Genomic DNA, 24,108 nt, shown 5'->3' on the forward strand with positions numbered 1-24,108 from the left:
TTCGGCGTCAATTGCTTGAATGCAACAACAAAATACAAGGTCAAACTCACTTTAGCCTATATATAAAACATAGAACTTTTATTAACAAAACGAATAAAATACACCATGTTATAGGGCAGGCTATGCTTAATATAAAATAACAAATAACTTACATAAAGTTTAAATAGGTATACAAAACTGGAAATAAGTAAACATGTAGCCTATAATATATAACCAAATAAATAAGAAACGTAGAACATTTATTAGCAAAACAAATAAGAAAGCTTGGAGGCATATTGGAGGTGTGCCTCCCCCAGGAGGCACGGCATACACCTTGATGTCAAATAAAATAAATAAATTACACACAGTTTAAATAAAGTAAAAATCAGCAAACACCGTGGAACCAATTAAATAAGAAACTAATGTTTAAAAAAACTTCCCAAATCACCTTAGATAAACAGAAAAGTCAACAGGCTTTTCAAAATCGAAAATACTGCCAAACAGGCGCTTTTGCATTTCGGTTAGAAACTAAATCATCCGCCATCGTCTTGTCTGTCTCACCTCACCTCACTCTTCTTGTCAGTCAGCTCGACTCACTCTCCTCACTGGAGAAATGAAATCCGATCTGTGATGCATTGAGCAGCCACGTTCAGTTTTTAATTGTAGTGTCTTTTCTTTTACTGAACTAAACAAAAAATTTTATTACTATAAAAAATCAAAACGACGGTGGGGGTCGGTGGGCAAGTGACGTAACCGGTGTTGCGGCTTAACAACGGTATCACCGTCAGCACCGTCTATCGCGGCAAGCCTAATAGTCCAACAAGATCAGTTCACTGGAACAGTGTGTTCTCACCCCCACAATGCAATGGACAACCTGGGGTGGATATGTATGTATGTGTGTGCTCAAGATTGTGTCCTTCGGCATCACAGACACACAGAGTATGTTGAATACCCCACAGGCTCAGCCTATGTGTATGTTCGAGTGTCAGAGGTATTAGTCTGTTTGGTCCCATGTACATGGTGGAGGCCATCTAGCAAACACCAAAGATACTAGAGCTTCCTCAGTTTGCATTGTTCAGCTGAACAAATAGTGTTTTTCTTGATGGACCAATACTGTACTGAGATCTTTTTGTCTTTTTCGAAGCTTGACAGACTCTAGTCACTGCATGTTTTCATTATATGGAAAAGAACAGCATAAAAATTCTCTTTTGTGTCCCACAGAAGAAAGTCTTTTCAGCAGGACTTCAGATTACCCATGTCTTTCAGAAACGGATGAAAATCACAAATTTGTCCAAGCGTTTGGAACAAACATCTAAACTGTAAGCTGGTAGACGTGACTCCACAGAAAAACTGAGGACTGTTATCTTTCACTGGCTTACTTAATCAGCCAATTAAGCCACTCAGAAAAGAACACATGACGCAATCGATACAAGAGCTCCATCACAAGACTGAAAGAACATGTAAAATGTCATGACAAATCCTGTGGGGGGTGCCGTGGGGATGATACTGAAAGCAAAAGACAGACAGGGAGCCACATACTCTGGAGGAGATGTTACATTATCACTCCACTGGAGTTCATTGCGATCCAATTTCAATCTATTTAATTTAAACAGGCTACTTGGGATTGTACTGTAAGTTCCTGTGGATTTGAATTATTTAAGATGTTGCTTCGTGTAACTGAAGAAAGCAAATGTTCTAATTCTATTAAAGGGATAGTTTGGCAACCAAACTTTTGACGTCCATATTATGGAGAAAAGAAATACTATGGGAGTCAATGGCTACCAACATTCTTCAAAATATCTTCTTCTGTGTTCTACAGAATAAAGAAATTCATACAAGTTTGGAACAACTTCAGGGTGAGTAAATGATGACGGAATTTTCATTTTTGGGTAAACTGTCCCTTTAAGATTTATGTAGTTATGTACCAAAGTTTGGCTGACAAAACAGTTTATTGCAAGCAACATAAATTGCACAGGAGAAACCTTTTTGAGTTTTTGAAAACTAACTCTGCACAACACCTCAAACCTACTGGTCAGAAATCAGTATCTGCTAACCTTTGTAGTCTGTATAATGGCCTCACCATGTAAAGTTTTCAGAACAACAACTCTCTAGATAGACAGAAACAAAAAACTAGATCACATTAAACTAGATCGCTCCCTTAATAAACAAAGTGTGAGCGCCTGGAGCTGCAGACTGTTGACGGACAGCCGCTCCTATTTCTGTCACAGTGCAAAACCAGCCACTTTATTTTTCACATCCATTATTGCACCCGGTACATCAAAGCCAGCTCGTGATAGCACAAAAATGCGGAATTCAATTTCTCTGGATGCTAAATTTTGCTCTCAAAACTAAGAGTCATAAACAAAGCGCAATGCAATACCCTGTGTTTATTTCTGGCCGGGTTATATAGCAACAGTCAGTCCAACTCAAGCCATCCTTAAACAAGTAGATGAATCAGTCTTTTTAAAAAAGCCCTTCAGCAGAGTTGTGGATATTTGGGTTAACAGTGAGTCAATTCAATTTACAACTCAAATTTTGGATTTTAAAGATTGATTTTTGCTCATTCAGAATGGCAGAGTTAATTATCTATCGGTGATTCTGTTGATCAATGGTTCATTATTTTAATGCATTTTTTGATTATTTAAATTTTTTTGTAATGTATATTAGACAAGAAAAAGATGCAGAGAAACTACCAAAAGAAAACACATTTTCTACATTAATATATAGGCTGATTTGTAATACAATATACTTCTACATATACTACTTTAAAAACTTGAGATAAAAAACTCAAATATTGGTTAACAAATAAAATCACAATTTAAAAATCATATCTTAACTTAATTTTATTTGGATAACGCCTTTTTAAAATAGAAACTGTATCAAAGCAGCGTTACATATAATAGAAAAATAAAAAATAAAGAAACTAAAGAACATAGAGCCGCAAGGCTGCAGCTGCCGTTAAGTGTATCCCCTTTAAAGCATATAAATACAGAAAAAAAACTATAAACAAAAATCTAGATAAACTAGTCCACCTTACTAATCAGATGATGTGGCCCATCCTTATAATGTACCAAATACACAAAAAATGTTAGAGAGTTCTTACAGCTTTGCAGCGTATGTCACAACACTCTAATAATAGATTATACTTTAATAACAGATTATACAAACATCTGTTTGGAAGCTTGAGGGCAAACTGCTGCCTCTTTCTTTTGCAATAATGCAAAATATTACATCATGCCTGTCAGTTATTACATACTCAAAAAGTAACTCACAGAGTACAGCAAAGGCACTGCGTGAATTTCTGGAATAGTGAGTATGATTAGTGGAACAGAGAGATTTGGAACAACTTGAGGATAAATACATTTGGGTGAGCTATCCCTTAAGTGAGAAGCATTCTGAACTATCTATCATAATTTCAGGGATTATTAAATGTGCTCTCTAATATCAGAGATGCAAGAGAAGAAGAGTAATGACTCATTACTGCACATCTAACACACACATACACTTGCCTGAGCATGGGAAAAATCCTGGTCTTTCAGAATTCTGTTTTTCTCAACACATCAAACATAAATCATAATTGCATTATATGCATGAACACCATTATATTAACATATAAATGCATTCAAAAATTAATGGCATCAATATAATTGATGTCACTATGTATTTAAAAAAAAACAAAATTCTAATGGGGAAATACACTACTGTGCAAAAGTCTGGGGTCTGAAAGATTTTTATGTTTTTTAAAGAAGTCTCTTATGTTCACCAAGGCTGTATTTTTCATAAAAAAATACAATAAAAACAGGAATATTCTGAAATATTATTACCATTTCAAACAACTGTTTTCTATTCAAATATATTTTCAAATTGGATTTATTCTGGTGATGGCAAGGCTGAATTTCCAGCATCATCACTCTAGTCTTCAGTGTCACATGATCCTTCATCATGCTAATATGCTGATTTGCTTTTCAAGAAAAATTTTCTAATTATTTTCAGCACTGAAAACAGTTTTGCTGCTTAATGTTCTGGTGGAAACCATCTTTTTTTCAAGATGTTATGATGGATAGAATGTTCAAAAGAAAAGCATTTATTTTAAATAGAAAAATGTTGTAACATTACACGTATTTGCTGTCACTTTTAATCAATTTAATGAGTCCTTACTGAAAAATAATAATTAAATTTTTTTTTTTTTTAAATGACTGACCCTAAACTTTTGAATGGTAGTGTAGAAGGGACAGAACTTAATAAATACATTATTACATTAATAAATAAAATATAATAAATACATTTATTGTAAAACTCTGTTATTTAAAGTCAATCTGTGAACAAAAAACATATTTCACTTAGTTTAAATATCTGACTAGACGCACACCAGACAAAGCATGTATCCTGGTAGAGATGGGGGAGTCTCCTCTGGTTTTCCCAACTCTCTTCGGGTTATGTATGTCAGGACGGCGGGGTTCAGTCTGAATTCAGGACACCATGTTTTATTCATCCTCTTTCCAGCACAAGACTACAATCTTCTCCAAAAAGCATGATTAATATCAGTCGCCGCGCTCTAACTTTCTTCCATCGCATTGAAAAATGGTGACAAAAGGAATGGAACAAGGCGATGAAAGCAAAGGAATATGCCTTTTGCTTTCATCGCATTTATTCCATTCCTTCTGTCACCAATTCTCCAGTCTCTCTTTTGACGCTCAAAGAAAAGTCACCATAGGCGTTGTAGATATGGGCCTCCAACCTACCTAATTCACACCATCCCACATATAATACAAGTCAATCGCCACCTGCTAACAACAGTACCAAGACTAAAGCCCAGGAAATAACCTTCGGGGAACATTTGTTTTCCAAAGAAACGCCAAACAGACCGGCGTGCGTGAGTGCAGGGTGCTCGAAAGCAATCCCACACATTTGCACTAACAGCGGATTCCTGCCTTACTAAGCATACCCCTTTTCAAAGATTAATTACCCTCTCTTTCTATAATTGATGCTATGTTTATGTGGAAGAGAGGAGCCACTAAATAATGCATCTGCAGCCAGCAGCTCAGCAGCTACGCAAACTCAGGCCGAACATGAGGCAGACTGACCCACCGCTCACACCAGCAAGATGAGAAGACAATGGAAAAGGGTCTGAGAAGAAACTAGCAGAGGGCTATGTTGAATCCAGTGGACTAGAAGCAGCTAAAAATAGGTCAGTCTGAGATGAGAGCATAATCGAACCAGTCTGACAAGACTGCACCTGACCTGAAGCACGTCTCTGAGGAAGATCAGATCGGGCTCAGGGTACAAGGTGATACAAAATGTTTAGCCTTAGATTAGAGAAACCAACCACTGGGAAGGAAAGCAGGTCTAAGTTAATGTCTTTAAAAAAAAGCTTTAAAAAATATCCAGTTTAAAATGCAAAGAAATGGTCAAATGGTTTTGATAACGTGTTTAAAAATGAGAAAAAATAAAAAAAATAAAATAAACATGATGATTTTGAAAATGTCATGTGGTTTAAGCATTAAAAGAAAAGTAACATTTTCCCTGCACCTTAAATATATGTACACATCAAGGTATATATTTCAAATGTTTTTGTTTTTTTTAACAAGTGTCATGAATTTTTAGTTTATAAATATCAGTTAATATCCTTTTTTGGGTTACAGTAGTCAATATAATAGACAATATAATAGTCAGTTGTACCATATAATACAATATAATAGTCAGTTATAATAGACTACAGACAGTAGACAGTAGTTTTTCAAATATTTATAATATTTAACAGCACTGTTTCACTGCTTATTTTTTCACAGTATTTCATCCTTTTAATTAGCTTTTTTTCTTTTTTTAATTAATACATTTATCTCTTTATTTTGCATCAAGACAGTTCTCCAAACTCTAAATATTATCAAAACGCATTTTAAATTAGAAATTAAAAATAATACATACCAAACATACAAGCGGTGCATTTCAATCGCTGTATTTATGAACTGAATTTTAAATAAATACACTAAGAAAATCTGTAAAAACAGGGCACAATGTACTATATAATTTAAAGGAATATTTCCGTATTTATTTCATCAGCATTTTGAATTTTACACTGCATTGCATTGTGTTTTAGTGTTAACGGATATGTCCGCAAAATGAATGGATAATGTCTCGTGTAATAGGCTGCAAGTACCTTTTCAGATTAATTTTTTTTACAGTGTAAGTAAAGGACCAAAAAAATAAATAAAGCAGCATTATGTCATTGACCCAAAAGTGGTCTTGAAAAGGTGATGCATGAGGAAATGAGCAGGAACCAAGTATCAGGTCTTTAGTTTAAGAGGCACAAATTTCTTCCTCTCAAGCATTTCCATGAAAACGAACAAGAGGAATTAAAGAAATGCAAGAATGCAAAGAATGACAGGAAAAGATGAATAATAAACAAAGAATTAATGGACTAAGCCAAAGAAAATGCCATGTTTTTTTCTTTCCGAAGGTTTTCCGAAACTCTCCTTCTCACCCTCCGTCCTGAAACTCCAGGAGGAGGAAGTCTGAACAGGTTCAGGGGTTGTTGGGAAGACACAGTACCTGATGTCTCAGATAAGGAGACATATTTATGTTCTGCAAATATTAGGGAAAGTCATCCTAGACTTGGAGAAGTGTTAAGAAAATCATGGATGATGTAAGACTGTTTAAAAGTAGATCTGTGTGAACCTCTTGCGTGAGCGCGGAGCACAAAGCATAACTTGCGCTGTGTTTGGACTGTGATGGTGAGATTGTGTGTGTGCTGGGGGAAGGCTGCTTCCGCAGGAAGCACTGTACGTTTTTTTCCTGACCATTGTTTACGGTCGTTTTTTCTGATAGGCAACAATAGCCGAAAATGGCATTTTGTTTTTCTTGGGGAGGCTGATTATAAGAAGTATAGTGAGCTTGATGAAAGAGAGCTAGAAACTGAGGGTGGGTGAGTTGGTGGGTTCACTGTAGTCCAATCACTCCCTCACTTAAGAGGTCCACATCCTCTTCCCTTCAACATATCACCCACTGGACACATGTCAGGGAGAACCAGCGCTCTCCAGGGTCTGTTACAATACATTAGTGACTGAAGAAAGCTTTAATGAGACTCAATTGCACACTATATTATGTAAACAATCGTTGTGGAAACTAAGTTAGGACACAGTGTTACACTGAGCATTTTCTTTGCCTTTTTTGCTTTGAAATGGCTGAAAAAAGGGTGTTTTTAATCTGAGTAGCCCGGTTAATCATTTCAATCTGTTATAGCCAAGTAGACTCAAAATGTTTAATGCAAGAAGTACAACACTAAAAATGTTTTTTCACTAAATGAACAGAATGATAATTAATCATATTCATTTAAATGCACTAAATGATCAGAAATGCTCTATGATCTACATGATCTTTCTTCAAGAAACAAAAATGCTAATAATAAGTATATTAAAATCATGAATTATCCATGACTTCATGAAAAAAAAAATATGACTGCCAGAAAACCATTGCTAATATATTGTTGATATAACACAGCCCTGCTTGGTTTCTATTTTGGTGGTGTTTTGTTTGGTTGTCCCATCTATTGTAATAGAGCGCTATGAAATTTTTTATTTTTTTCTCAAATTCCATTTAATTTTTTTCCAAATTCCATTTTTTACATTTTAATTGTTCAAGACTCTGTTTTAATGGTTAAATTTAAAAAAAGTTTATCAAAAATCATTTTTAAGGCCCTATGAAATACTTTCTTTCCCATTTCATTTCATTTTTACCAAATTCTGTGTTTTCCATTAATTTTCTGGATTCAATTTTAGTTATTGCATTCGATTTTCATAATCAAAAGCATCTCTAATTAACTGATTATATAAAAAATTCAGAAATACTGTGTTGTGCGTTTACATTTTTCTAAATAATTTTTTGTAAATATTCCTTAAAAATGTTTTAACAATAATTTTATTATTAGTAGTAGTACTATCATTACATTAAGTAATATATTTCTGTCACAGTTTCTTCAAGTTAAACCGAACCTTTATTTTGACGAGTTGCTGTGAAGACCTTTAAGTTTCTGTTTGTATATGATATGACAATATTTTTTTCTCAAATGAAACAGTCAAATGCTCATGAAGTGACTCTCAGAGCAGTTCTAGAGATCATGTTCATGTGTTCATGTACTCGTATATTGAGGCAGCAGAGGCTGAAAACACCGTGAGCGTCACGCATGCTTCAGTACGAGTGTAGCAAATGAAACCACGTGTCTGCTCCATTCATTCACAAAGAAACACGCAGAACATGCAGGATTCATATTTAACTCCCTGGGGTCGACGGTCGCGCCGGCGCGACCAGCTTACTTTTTTAAAGATCAGTGTGAAAGACACTTCGATTTTTGTCACACAAATAAGTGTTATACATCATTCGAAACTGTTAAGTGTCTACTTTTATTTGTGTACACTCACAATAACAACAAAACTTTGTACTTTTGCAAAATAAAGAAAATAAACATGGTGCGCGTTCTGTCTTCGCGAACTGCTTTTAGAAACGCGTCACTAAAATGAACTGAAACTCAGCGAATACATGACACACAGACATGAGAAATATATCTATAGAAAGCTTGAAGTGTCTACTTTTAAATGAAGTAAGTCATGTTGAAAACAAATATTCTGCGATAAAGTAATCCGTATGAAACCAACGCGATGTCCAGTTTCTCTATCTGATCTAATTATTTTTAATGTGACCATGCCCACGAGCTACTTTCGCTTTTGTTATAACAATCGTCCACGTGAGAAGCGCGGCATGTAAACGCCCACATCAGCTCCGTGCACAAAGGGTGAGGATTCATCTAGTTCATCTCGGCTACTGTTCGTTTCTGGAAAAAGACGCGCTGAGAGGAATAACCCAGGATTTACCTCAGAAAAGGAACAAGATGCGACGCGCAACCTGACCCAGCCGAGGAGATCATTCTAATGAGTAAGTAATGTTTATTTTTTGCATTAGTTTACGTGTTATTGTGGCATAAACTTGAACACATTTACTAGTTGGGTTTTTCCCAAACTATAATTCCTGATTACATTTTTAGAAATCGAGTGAAACATTTTGAATATGACAAGCACTTCATTGTATCTAAATTTCTGATGACGCGATGATGTTTTCATGCTCTCTATATAATATAAAACAATACCATATAAAAGTAATATGAGTGCATGATGAATGCTACGAGTCTAAGAATGTTTAGACCATGTTTATTATTAATACTCTGTTCTCAAATATATTTTATAAATATATTTCTATTGGAATTTTTGCAGCTTAAAACAGACACAGTCCATATCCCATTTTGATTTAAGCGTTCTGACCTACTTTTGATTTATCCATCCAAAATTTGGCAAATTTGGCAAATTCCGCGACATTCCGCGTTATACAGCAAATTCCATTTTTATGACTGGATTTCACGATCATCTGCGTTTTCTGCATCACGTAAATCATAGGGCCCTACTGTGAAATCTAACGGTTTCGAAATTCAGCTCCACATAATCAAATATTAAACATTAACTATGTATGTTGCATCACGTAGCAGGTTGGACAGACAAATTGCTTGTCGCTGGAACCTTGTTGCATTGCTTCTGGCTAGGAAATGTTCAAAATTAATACTATTGCATAGTAAAAGGCTCTTAATGAGTTGTTTTCTTTTAGATTTTTTTTGTTTTAAACCCATTCAAATTGATGCTTCTGCAATGGTTAGACTTGGACAGTCTTCTAGCTTGACAAAACCTTGTCTAGACATGTAAAACGTACATTTTTAATCTGAGTAGCCCGGTTAATCATTTCAATCTGTTATAGCCAAGTAGACTCAAAATGTTTAATGCAAGAAGTAAAACACTAAAAATGTTTTTTCACTAAATGAACAGAATGATAACTAATCATATTCATTTAAATGCACTAAATGATCAGAGATGCTCTATGATCTACATGATCTCTCTTCAATAAACAAAAATGCTAATAATAAGTAATGCAATGGTTAGACTTGGACGGTCTTCTAGCTTGACAAAACCTTGTCTAGACATGTAAAAACGTAAATGTTAAATTTGGTGAGATCTACAACAGAAAAATTATGCAACATCAAATAAGGTCATGAGAAACTTACAGTACTTATGAAAACAAAGACAATTCTGACTTTCAATACGTCACAGAAAACTTAAAAACACATGTACTTGACCAACAAATGTATGATGTTTTTCCATTTTTACAGTGACGTGTACTTTTGACGTTCATTTTCCAATGAGATGAACAAGTGCTAATGCAAGTAATTACCAACCAAAGATGATTAATAATGTACTGTCAGAAACGCAAATTAGCACATACATCTACATTAAAAAAACATGAATAGTCACCATACACACACACACACACACACAAACACGCACAATAACAAGCATGCAAACATGATAGGATAAGATCACATTTATTTCCTCAGTGCAGATATACCAGAATATAAATATATTATTGACAATTATTTTCTAAAACATGACATCATTACAAAATTTGCGGTACACCACATTAGTACCTCAGCTACAGCCCTACACACCAGACAACTTGTTGATATGCTGAAGAAAATATGGAGAAGCAGATCAAGTTTTCTTTCAGCCAAGCAACTTCAGTCCAAAACATTGTTAATCCCAAAGACTTTGCAGTGCTTTCATATTCTCTTGCGATAAGAACTGAAATACAATTTGGAATGCATTAAAGTGAAAGGTGAAAAACAATTCTCTCCAGTTAATCAAATAAAAACCGGACCCACTTACAGGAGGGCAAGATCATGAGCAATTCATTAAGGAGCCTGGCTCAGCAATTTAACAGACTTTTAAAACATGCATGTTTAAACTCAATAAAGACGCCTAGCACAATCAACACAACGTTACGGGGAGGAGTGTGTGTGTTTTTATGCATGGAGGGGTGTGTTCCTCAGGGAGAAAACACACTGTTCCAGCTCAGCCCTCCTTTTTTTGCGATGGCAGGGGCCAACTGGGTCCTGCGTCCTAATATGGCACAGCGGAGAGCAAGTCATCTTGGGAGATTTGCTCCCTTGAGAGCGCTAGCCCTTGACTTTGATTTCAAGAACAGAGCAGTTTTCCCACAGGAAAGAAAAAAAGAATGCTTTGGCATCATAAGGAGAACAAAAACAAACAAAAGCTCTCTGGCATCAAAATGTCCCAAAAGTTAAAATGTTTCCTCCAGCGTTTACCCATGACAGAAATACCATCATCTATGAAGCAAAACATGCAATGTTGACACCCGTGTAGGCAACATTAGAGCCTCATTCTCATTTCAAAACATACAATTCCATTTGTAGTACATAAAACCAACATACAATCTTACTTACAATATCCTTCAGACAGCAGAAATAACCAATATCTACATTATCTGAAAATACAGATACGCATGCCTCAAGATTTGGATTTTCACAGCAATTTAAGCAGAAAACCCAACTTCAATTTCATTTTTATAGAAAGAATTAACTGGCGACCAATGGAAAAAGACATCAGAATCAGAGCAACAAATGGATGGTTTCACTAAATTCAACCGATCCGAATAGTTAATACACAACTGAGGCAGTTTCTCAAGCATGACCATCAAATCTTGGCCGTTTAATTTAATCTGATTCCTTTAAACGAATACGGGAAAGGTTTCTCAGGACGAGAGGGAGGAAGCAGTCTTGGGTGAGTCCAGAGCTCCAGGGGCATTAAAAAGTCCAAAAAGCAATCAAGACGAATGCTAAAAACAAGTTCTTAGACATGCGTCTTTGTTCCGTTTAACGCACATACACATCCATGTACGTGTGCATGCACACACACACGATCATGTGCGATCAATAAAGCGATGAATGGGTAAATGGCTAACAAATTCTTTCAGCTCTGGTTCAAAAACAGCACTTTGCCAGAGGTCCGCAAGATCAAGATCTACATTTGAACAAACAAGCTGGGACACTTGGAAAAAATAAAAGCCCTTTTTCTATTGTGTGTGATATGTTTCTATCACTCTCCATCTCTATTTAGTGAGCGGAAGTATTGCACAGCGCCCTGCCATGACATGGCAGTTCATACTTTATGTGTCTCCTATCAAAATCTTGACCAAACACTTAAAGACACATAGTCATAAGACACTTCTTTGCATCACAGTATTACAATTATGAAAGCAAGTCTTCAGTCTTTAACTGAAGTGACGCGGCATATAAACAAGATCCATTTCTGACAGTCATAAAACTTGTTTTGGTGATAAAATGAGAGCATTTTTCCATGGTGTCATACAAAAAAAGTATTTGGGAATATGCCACAATACATAACCCTCTCCAATGAAAAACATTCTCTTAAAACAATTTAAGAGAAGGTAAAGGTGATACATACTATTAGATTAAATACAAAGAGGAATACAGACTGTTTTTATAATAGCATCTTACTACAAACAATCAATCCATTCGACAACAATTGATTAATACATTTTGTGGTTCCTCTATACATATAAAAAAAATTAAAATAACAATTCCATCAGAGGACACCAATAAATATTGATACTTTGGTCAGACAAAGCTATCTGCATAAGAAATCATTTTTTAACAGTACCATCCAAATGAGCGAATTTATGATCACAGCATGAAAAAAAGACAAAGGGCATGATTTTCAATGCCCTCAATTTTCTTGGCACCTCCACATATGAATTATGTACATGTATCTATGTCATAAAGATAAATAGTACAGCGCAGTAAGATGCAGTTCATTGTTGTTCTGCTTTTTTTGTGTGTGAGCACATGCAGTACTCTTCAGAACATCTGCCTTAAAACTTTGACCTCTGCATTCTGATATATCAGTTTCAGCAGCTTTTCTTCTGACGTCCATTTTATCCATTAAGTGTCCTAATTTGAATACAACAATCTTTTTGGTTCTTGCCCACATCAGCAACCTTTACCACTGCGGCCTTGTTCATCTTAAGGATCCTGTGACGGAATTAAGCAACTAACATCTGTTATGGTCACGTGTTACTGTGTTGTGCTTAACTGCATTATACAATATTTTAAGTGTGATTGTGCGTTTGGACAATGCATTTGGACAGATGTTCCCCATTCCCCTTAACCTTTCATTCCTACCACTAAAACACATTGTAACCAGTGGAAGCGAACCAAGCATGGCAAGAGAGTTGCACACGACTGACACTTCAGGGCAGAGGGCAAGTCCAAGAGTCATTCTGTCCAGCAGATACTCCAGCAATACACCAAGTAGTCAAATAGATTTTTTTTTTCAAAATGACTTGCAGGACGGTTAGCCTATAAGAATTGATGCTATGGGTGGGTTCCAGCTAAGAAGTTTATTTCCAGTGTGATCAAGGTTTAGAAATGAGTCAGGCAGAATAAGTCGTTTGTTTGCTGTTTTAATACTGCGTTTTTTTAAGGATGGTGTCCTCTGACTGGAGGCGTGGTTATGTAGTCCCTTCATGGCTTTAAATAAGCAGAAAATGGGAAGTCCGTGTAATCGTGGCATTGCTTGGGGGCTGGGGTTGACTTCTGCTCTTTGGGAAAACGGCTTTTTAAAAAATCCAATTGTGATTGCTGAAGGTCAAGACTTGTCATGGATCCAAAGACAAAAAACACTAGCAAACACATTCTTCCACTGAGAGCAGGGTAGTGATCAGATTATCCTCACAAATTCCGAGGCAAGACTCAGATATTACTAGTAAAAACATAAATAAGATCATGAGTCCAAAACCAGGTAAGCCCTTGGAAATGCTTTAAAGTCTTTGTCCAGAAGTAATTTTAACATCTATATTATTTAAGGTTTTAGATCAGTCTACCAGGGATCTTTCTTTTTTCCCCTACATATGAACAAATGTAAGCCAGTTAACAGGAGAAACAGAGACTACTTGTTCTCACTGTTCCGGCCATATGATCAGAACTAAAAGTCAACGGTCCACAAAGGCCAGCAAATTTGCCACAAAAGTCACTGAAAGACATGAGTTTGCCTTCAAGAAGACATTTGCTGAGCAGGCAGCTCAACTCAGTCTTTGCTTTAATGTCACTAATAAAAACTATGATTTTTGCATACAGACAATATTTAATGCAATCTAAAGACTTCACAATCACAAGAATGAGATTTTTCTTCTTTCCTCATTGCTTAATTTATACTTGCAGCAAAAACTGCTGAGAATTGTAAATCCGCAAATACCGATGAGAATAGCCCACTCTCGCATAGCTGTCCACTTCATCTTTAAAGGCCAAGGTCAAGGGTCCATTTCTTGCTGTCAGGTAATTATGCAACTATACACATGACCTTTGTCAACTTGCCCCACCTGGCTAGAACTGGGACAGTGCACAGATGCTGAGACAAATCTTCAGTATCTGCTTTTAACTTGACATGACCCTTGCCATCAAAATCAAGCTCACTTGCCAAAAGATGGCGTTACACATGGCAAGCAGGGCGTGGAGGTGCTGGTGGATCTCCTAGGGGCTTCTTGGTGTCGCTACGTTGCAGACAAAGCAGGCAGAGGCGCTTGAGGCCTTTGCGGAAGGCGCTGTTCGAGAGGCTGTAGATGAGACAGTTGCAAAAACTATTGCTAATTGCCAGCCATGTGGTCAGGAATGAGGCAATGGCATGGTGGTATATCCCTGCGCTCTCTAGTAAAAAGTAAATGATGTAGGGTAGCCAAAGCAAGTAGAACACACTGGTGATACGGAAGAGCACGGTGGCATAGCGTTTGTCCGTGCAGGCTTGCTCACCCGGCTCGGGATCCTGTGGGCCGAAGCGAGTTCTCCGCTCGCTGATCTGCCGAGTGTGCTGCCGACAGATCCGAAAGATATGGGCGTAGGTGAAACAAACGGTGAAAGCAGCTGGTGCGTACAGGGCCGCAACAATAAACGCGGTAAAAAGGGGCTGGGTGTCCCAGGAGGAGCACCATTTAAATACATCACCGTGGTATCCCGGCTTGCCCCAACCAAAGAAAGACGGCAAAAAGATGAGTGCCGAGTACAGCCAAATAAGGGTAATGCAAGTGCGAAGACGGCAGGGTGTGACCAGAGCAGTGTAGGAAAGAGGTCGGGTGATGGCAACATAACGGTCAATACTAACGCATGCCAGAGAGGCCATGGAGACGCTCTTCAACACGCAGACCATGTAGCTAAAGACCATGCAGGTGAGTTTCTCGTTCACACCCTCCAGATGGTGCAGGAGGGACAAAGAGGGAATAAGACAGCTGACCCCAACCAGAAAGTCTGCATACGCCATAGTCTGTATAAAGGAGCTAGTGGTATGGTGGCTGAGAAGCGGGGCACAGTGGAAAACAAAGATAACCACCAGGTTCCCGGAGATGATGAGCACTGTCAAGAAGAGAATAACAGCTACTTCCAGCAGGCAGGTGTTGAAGATCTGAGAGTAGCCAATGTCCAGCAGGCAGAAGGGTTCTGTGCTATGGTTTAACTCAGTTGCGTTCATCTTGTTCAGGGTGCGTTTGGGCGCACAATTAGGGTGCTAGTTCCTTGGGGGCCTAGCTCAGCAAAGGCTGCCCACAGTACGGCTGACATGGGGGAGGTGTCCGTGCCCAGGTGCCTTCCATATCAGCAGCAACATGAGCCGCAAGTCCACAGCAATCCTTTCACCAAAGCACACACATGCAGCGACAGTATCCTGAGGAGAGTCACTTACTACAAGCTGTTGTGGAGGGTAGCTTAAATTCTGGATCAAGCCCCAACAGTAGAGGGCATAAACACCCCCCTCTTTTATCAGTCCCCCACCTTTCCGGGGAGAAGCACAGCAGCGGAAAGCGGAGGAAGCGGAGTCCTTGCCACTCTGATCATAAAAGTCCCAGTTGCTCTCACACAGTTATTAGTTCGGAGGATCACGCACAACAAAGCAGCGCTGGAGATTCCTCAAAATGACGTAGTCAAATTGTTTATTCCTTCAAATCCCAAAAAAGGATGTAATCCAGAATCTGATGTCTTTGCAGCAACTTCAGTCGTCCATCAAACGAAGACTGGGGAATCTCTTCAGCGTGTGCCGGGCACTCAGCTCCCTCACATCAACGTGGAGGAAGTGTGTGTGATCGAAGATGAAGGAACAGCAAGTGGTGATTGGCATTTCAAACGGAGAAGAGGCTCTCCAGAGAGAAGCCAGCGTCTGGAATGTAAATGAAGGATAGAGTGGTGTGATGCAGAAAGCAGTCTCTCTCTCTCCTCTGTGGCACTGATGCATCCTCGCTTCTTCCTTCCCTCTCTCCCTCCCTCACTCTGCTGCAGCAGGAGCACTCAAACTCCTCCCACCCTTGGCTCTAGCCAGTGAGCAGATGTCGAAGCACGAGCAGAGATGAGGCATCCCCTTCCCTTGTCAATCCATACACTCCTTCACCCCGATCATACCCACCTTTTCGTCTCTCACAAATATGAAAAAGGCATTACCTTCAGATTTTTACAGACCCCTTAACACTGTCATTCGAATATAAAACTCATATCATGTGCTTTATCCTTTCTTTTCATTCTATTCCAATCACAATTCCAATGCAACATCCCTCCAACGTACTCACTCTATTTTCCCCCTCATATACGGACACATGCAAAAAACAACAGGAGGCCAGAGTGTAGCCATTTCCAAGGTCCCAGAAATAAACCAAGTACATACATTTCTTATTAGATAAACTAAAACTTTTCATGACATCATAATTCAAATTCTACCCCTGCTTTATGCAGTATTGTGGCTCCTACGTTAAAGGGATTAAGACCTTCGTTCATCTTCAGAACACAAATTAAGATAGTTTTGATGAAATCTGAGAGCTTTCTGACCCTACATAGACAGCAATGCAACTACCACGTTCAAGGCATCGGAGACTGATATGGAAGAGAAGAAATTGTTGAATAAAAATTATTCTCGTAGCTTCATAATATTATGGGTGAACCACTGATGTCACATAGACTATTTTAACAATGTCCTTATTACCTTTCTGGGCCTTGAACGTGGTAGTTGCGTTGCTGTATATGCAGCATCAGAAAGCTCTCAGATTTCAACAAAAATATCCTAATATGTGTTCTGAAGATGAATGAAGGTCTTAAGGGTTTGGAACGACATGAGGGTGAGTAATTAATGACAGAGATTTCATTTTTGGGTGAACTATCCCTTTAAGTAACACACCAATTTTTACCAACAAAGGTCCTTCTATACACATTAAGAAGCATTAAATCAGATGCACTCATTTTTCGTGCATTTGTTTCATGTATCAACATGTTATCAGATCAATTAGGTTCAAAGGTGACATCTGAGATTGGCATATGTAGTTAGAATCCGTGCATGTAGCCAACTGAATTACTAAGGATATTGTGGTATGATTTGTGCCAGTCTGGTTGTAGTAAATGTTGACAATACAGATTTACTAAACTCGTCTTTCCCTAACACAAATTAACCCTTTTTCCATTTATATCACCTTTATTAGTCCCTGTTCCCTGTCACCACGGTAATATTAAAACTATAGCACCCCTTTAGTCTCCTTTCATTCTTTCACTGCCAGAATCTGCAAACATTCACACAGTCCCCACTTTCAAGCATCCCCTCAGTCAGGCGCACGAGGGGCTAAAAATAGGCCCAACTTGAAAGGTGGGGAGCGGACGACACTGGGCTCATCCATTAGGAGGAGGACAATGAGGAGGAAAGGAAGAAATAAAGAGGAATGGAAGGGCTGAATGCATGAGATCGAATGAGGCGACAAAGATAAAGAAACACAGAACTTAAGAGTAAACGGCATATTTAATTTGACAAAAATGAGGCTGTGAAGGATGGAAATACAGTTTCTTCAATGACACCATTGCGTACCTGCGTGTCAATCATTCTGGTAAACCACTGAAGCACTCATTATCTGCAGACCGTCAACTCCAAAACACAGGTCTGCAGTATGACCGAGGACCATATAATCCACAATTTGATTGGTGCATGAAATTTCAAATTAAATTAATAAATAAATAAATACAAATAAAACAATTTTTTAATATATTTTTTACAAATAAAACTTTTTTTTTCTCATAATCTTCCACTTCCTCTGCCTCCACACCAACTCTCATCAATGGCAGACATTGCAATCCCTCTTATTTTTAACCAATTATCACAACAGATAAAATTCCATCCTACATTTATTTCTAGTTCAATATGCATCTTCACTTACACAATCAATCACAATTAGGGATGTTCATTTCGGTTATTTTTCCTAACCGACAACCGACGCTCGTTAACCGATTATTAACCGTTAACCGACAAGATTATTTTAAATTCGAATTTAATTAAATTAGAAAGGATACGTGTCTGTGACCCATTAAAAAATACTAACATTTGTTGTATATATATATATAACGATAAATAGGCCTATACGAGAAATATATTTTTCTTAAAGGGGTCATATGATGCGATTTAAATTTTTCCTTTCTCTTTGAAGTGTTGCAAGCTCTTGGTGCATAAAGAAGATCTGTAAAGTTGCAAAGACTAAAGTCTCAAATCCAAAGAGATATTCTTTATAAAAGTTGAGAGTCAACCACGCCTACCTAAAACGGCTCGTTCTAACACGCCCCCACATGTCTACATCATGATGTGGGAAGATTTGCATAACGCCGCCCAAATGTTCACGCAAAGAAAGAAGACGTAACTTTTATTCTCGCTGTAGTATTGTTGCCGCCGCCGCCATGTTTTACCTAATAAGTTTAAAGGGGTCCTATTATGCTCTTTTACAAAGTCTTGATTTTGTACTAGAACATGCTCTCATGCTTGGTGGTTCGAAAAACATCCTGGCACAAACGGCTTGATTAGTTTGATTAGCTTTGATGAAGGTCCGCCTTCCGAAAAACAAAATGTGTTGTGATTGGTTAGCTGTCCCAGTGCGTTGTGATTGGAGAACAGCTTAAACAGTGTTTCATTACTGCCACGCCCCTTACTCCGTCTTTCAACAAAAACTTTTGGGCGAATCCGGCACTGTACTCCCTCATGTTGTGGAAGAGTCGCACACCGGACGAGAAGCATAGCGTCGCGTCACGTCTTTAAAATTCAAATACTTTATTTTCTATGAGTGTAGGCACACCGGCGGCGCCGTTCGGCGTCTGTCCGCGGCGCCCAGCTACGTCGTGTTGTACTTGTAAGAATTGTTCTAGACATGCCGAAAATTTGACGCTACAGCACAGCAGCTCTTCTTCGTTTTCTCTGATGCACAAACTCTGCAGCAGCACTTCTTCTTCGTCGTCTCGTCTGATGCACTCACTCAACCAAGCGTTCTAACCACAACCTCGCCCCTCCCCACCCCCCAACCATTCGAATTTCTGTAGGCGGGAATTATTTTTAATGATCTTCTAATGAGCCGCTTTGTGATATCACAAAGCCCGGAAAACAAACGCTGTAGTCCAAACGAGCCGTTCGTTGTAGTTCTTGAAAAGGGAACGAAATATCTCCCTTTGGAGTGGACTATGAGATTTGTAACTTTCTAGATCTTTTTTATGCCCAAACATACACACTACACACTGACTAAAATTAAAAAAGTGAAAAAGCATAATAGGACCCCTTTAAACCGCATAAACACATTTCATTACACCAAATACACAAAATAATGTTCTTTTTAGTAACATCATATGACCCCTTTAAATAATAAATTAAGAAAACGAAAGAAAAACTGTGCAACAAATAGCCTAGTATTCAGAGTTTCAGTTCATTTTTGTACTGCGCGAAAGGAAACCAGATGGCAGAAAGCGGCATCCTATTTTTCTTTAGGCTTATTATACAAAAGCACAAAGATTTAGGAGTAGTTGCTTCCACTGTTAGAAGGAAAAAATTCAAATGATTGCGGCGGTGCCGCATGCGCGCACACAGTTAAGCATTGCTACCTTGAAAATGCAGCCTGCTCATTATCATTATAAAATACAATAAGTCAAACATATGGAAAAAAACCACACTGCTCAGTTTAAATATGTAGTAAAATCTGTGCCGTTAAGTGTTATCACCGTACCGCCGTGAATGATGTTATGCAAACCATTTTGTTTTACGTGGATGTTGGAATGCGAATGAAGTAGGCTACATAATAAATAATATTTTGGCATTCAAATACATCGCGAATACGGAAATATTTGATTTTGTGTGGAATGAGAGACGCAACGTTGGTTTCAGTTTAGTTTTAGCCTAAATGACGTCTTTTTGGCTTGTCGTTTAGCTATAGCGTCTTATATTTTTAATTCCTGTTCTTTTCTAAATACTGTTAATTGAAAGGCTTTGTTGTGGAGTGAGGGGAACTAAAACAATGTTTACAGTGTTTATTATAATGTTTGTAAACATTTTGTGTCGGCATTAGGCCTATTTCTGAATGAAATAATAAAATGCGACTTAGACGTTGTTGTTTTTTTTACTCTAAAAAATTATTTTTTTTTATACGCGTAGCTTATTTCAACCATGCAGCAAACCTTTTTAAATATTTTGATAAATTACTAATAAATAAATAAATAAATGACTTTTTAAACCGTTTAACTGATTGTATTAGTTGGTCAAAATTCTTCACGGTCGGTTAATGGTTAACCGGTTAAAATGAACATCCCTAATCACAATCCATCACTGCAGAGGTAAAATGCATTGTGAATACTTTCATACTGACAAGAGTGAACAGAACTTCAATCTATCACAGTCTACATGTCAAATGAAACTATCTTTTCTGACTAAGTCTATAGGAGAAGATAAGAGAAAGGCTGTCCCTATAGTGATGGGAAGGTGTTAGCCAAGTCCAGCCTGACTCAGCTGCTCTGTGAAAACACAGCAAACACAAACAGCACATACTCATCCCTTCATGTAGTGAGACAGCAGCTTTACATCAGTAGTCAGCCAAACTCTCAGCCTCACAAACCTGGACATCGCTGCTGCAGCAGAGACCAGCCAGAATCCTGCTGTATAGACCACCCACAGCCTTCCTCCATAAACCCTGCACAATCCCCTGGGTCTAAACCATTCAGCGTGACATTAACCCCACAGAGCAGCGAAGCTATTTTGGTACAGACAAGTATGCTACTATGTGCCATATTAAAAGGTCTTCTATTGAACACAATGAAGCTCGAGACTATCTGTTCCCTATTTTGTTAAGTCACGCCTGGTGCGGAGATGGATATTTATTGTGGTGTGTTTAGAATGCTGGGACTTGAAGTGAGAAGAGGTGCAGGCTGCCGCAGACTAACAGGCCAGGCTTTGTGTTAACCGTTTGTTTTTATTCACCGCATGGGGTGGTGTATGAGGAGTGTCTAGAAAAATCTGCGTGTATGTCTGACCTCTGCGTCTGTGTTTATGGACACTGGAACATCTGGTAATAGTATGAGCCAAAGAAATGCAGCCCGACAAACATGCTCGGGTGTGCAGATGGGTGCAGAGTGAACCAAGGATCCAAAATCTGATGCTTGTTACCATGTCAAATGGCAGACAATTTAATATTCGATTAACAAAAACAGAACTAGAGCCATGTGAATGGGGACTGACTGCAGAGTCCATACCAGTTTGCAGTGCATTACTGAGTTGATTGCATTTGCAAGTCACCACTTTAAACACTTAAAGCTGTCGTCATTTACTCCTTATTTTACTTCATGTCATTCCAAACCTGTTCTCTTATTCAGTGGAACACAAAAGATATTGTAAAGAGTGTTTCAAGTGTTTTTGTCCATACAATGAATACCAGTGGGGTCCAAAACAACACTGAACCACAATGACTTTCAGTGTATGGACAAAAACAACACTGAGACATTTTTCCAAACATCATCTTTTGAGTAATTTCACACCCAACCATCTGTCATTTTTATAAACCTCACATTTTAACAGCACTGGTACTGCACCTGTCACTTCCATGGCAACAAGTGTAAATAAATGAAAAGTCATTGGGGTTTGAAAGAGTGGTAGTACTCGAGTAATACAAGGAAAAGGTGAAGGCGCTCAGTAAAACTAGTCATCACTCAAGTCCTGATGTTAAGACGTGTCCTGTATTTATGACCCAGCCCTGGTGAAAATCAACACTCGTCTTAATCCAGCCATTTGGCCCAGATATTTCAGAGGGAGGCCTGTCTCTCAAAACACTGGAAATTCTATATTTCTCACTAAAATGTTTATTGGAAGCGGAGACAGACTGTTTCATCAATGTCACTTTGTTGCTTAACTTGCCGTAAGCGTTGAACTATAGAGCAGCCTGCCAGTTCCGTGATAACAACTCAAAATAGAAATGTGGGCCGTCAATGCCTCCATTGAATTAAAACACAATGGCAAGACTCTGAGAGCATGGCTATTCTTTGTGCGACGCTTTTAAGAAATGAATCACCATGGTTCCCAGGCATCAACCACAAACACGCACGTACAAAGCAAAACATAAGGAAAATAGAGAGCATTTGTTGTTACAAAAAAAAAGTTCACAACTTTCCTGGTTCAACATCTGTCATTATTGAAAAAAATATATATTAAAGACAGCTGCAGCTTCTAAATTGGCTATAAGGTTAAGAAAACTAATTAATTACTAATTACGCAATGTGAGAGGAACGTGTGGTTTGCGGTGTAGCTTTCACTCAAAGCTTATGAGGGATCATTTTAGCCCTCTTCTATCAGAGTTTAGAGCGCGAGGAGGGCAGACGGTGAAAAGTGCAGGTCTGCGATAACTAGATGAGTGGAAACAAGACCTTTCATCAAGGCCTCGCTATAAAGGCTCTCTGTGAGTCAGCTTAGCGAAGGTTGCAGTCAGGTCTGTCCTGTATAATATCCTCTCATAATACAGCATGTGTAAGGAAATGTAGCAATACTAAAAATACAATGCATGTAAAAGTAGTGTTTTTCATGAGAAGATTAACTAAAATACCAACGCTATCTCACAACAAATTCATACGTATTTTACGAGATGGATAATTCGTATGAATTCGTACGACCTCGCTCGTACGATTTTCTATGATTTGTCTAGACCCCAGTGACGGGTAGGTTAAGGGGCGGGGTTAGGTGAAGGTCAATCGCACAAATTCATACGAACTCTGCAACTCGTAAAATATGTACGATTTAGTAAAAAAACTTATGAATTTGTTCACAACAATTCACAACAAATTCATATGAATTAGCCACCTCGTAAAAAATATGTATGAATTGCCGTGAGATTGGGTTGAAAATATTAGTATGCAATAAATAATACATGCTAAATTTGTAAAGCAATGCTGCTTTATTATTCATATAATATAATTATTTTAATTATTTTTCAAATGTAAAATTTAAAATGTAAATTTTGAGAAAATATGAATGGCAAAAAGGCTAATGTTTTTTCTTATTCTGTTGAGGATGAGTTTAAAGAGTTTTGCTTGATAAAGCACTCAGTTTTTAACATTATATAGATATTATAACCAATCCAAAGTTGCATGCTCTTCCAGGCAGATGGGAAAAGTTTTAGGATATGCTATAAAATGGCATATACAATATAATATAAAACCAAGATTATTTCTAGGAAGCTGGTTATGGTTTCTAAGTAAAGTACTCCTCAATTAATCGGTGCCACTGTGGATTTGACCATCCAGAGAAAACTCCAGACCATCTTGTTTTATTTTTTTTTTAAACAAGCATTTTTTCCTAAATCCTAAACAAAGAAATCTTTGAGTATTCACAGTATTCATTCAACTCCATGTGTCGCAAGAGCTGGCAAAACCTGCTCTTGTCATGAGCAATTCTTCTTAAACACAAATGATAACTCTGGATCACTACATAAACATGTGCCGGTCTTCAGCGTTGCCAGTATTGGATCAGGACATTTTCATGGATATTATTTACTGTTACACCATACTGTTCTGTTTTCATGTAATGAAACTTTGTGTACAAGACATACAAAACTTGGACATAATAGAGATGATGGGTGGAAAAGGAACGAGTTTAAATTTTGGCAGCATCCTCTAAAGAAGGACTTTGGTGATACAAAAGTGAGTCTGTTTGGCTCGGTATGGCTTAAGAAACAAAGCTATACGTGCAGGAGCTGCTCAGCACGGCTGTTGTCCTAACAATCTCACACACACTCAGTGTGTACATCAAGTTTATTTGGACTTTGGGGTGGGTGGGAGAGAGGAACATCTTGTAGCCACCTGGGACCTCAGTGCTGCGGGATGTTTTCTTTACATAATGACAGCTGACATGGCTGTGTCCGTTGAAATCA

General features: G+C 38.0%; 2 protein-coding genes across 3 annotated transcripts in view; both read right to left on the reverse strand.

Moving 5' to 3' along the window:
• The window catches only part of LOC107744072 (rab GTPase-activating protein 1-like), a 105,200-nt gene that overhangs the window by 31,762 nt on the left and 49,330 nt on the right, over positions 1 to 24,108 (reverse strand). The window lies entirely within an intron of this gene.
• LOC107744074 (probable G-protein coupled receptor 21) lies at positions 14,282 to 16,164 on the reverse strand. The gene has a single exon (XM_016557548.1). It carries the CDS (start codon positions 15,402 to 15,404, stop codon positions 14,376 to 14,378), a length of 1,029 nt encoding a protein of 342 aa, XP_016413034.1. The 5' UTR covers positions 15,405 to 16,164; the 3' UTR covers positions 14,282 to 14,375.

This window comes from Sinocyclocheilus rhinocerous, unplaced genomic scaffold (genome assembly GCF_001515625.1).
Source record: "Sinocyclocheilus rhinocerous isolate Xijiao unplaced genomic scaffold, SAMN03320098_v1.1 scaffold287, whole genome shotgun sequence".
Classification (NCBI taxonomy): Eukaryota; Metazoa; Chordata; class Actinopteri; order Cypriniformes; family Cyprinidae; genus Sinocyclocheilus; species Sinocyclocheilus rhinocerous.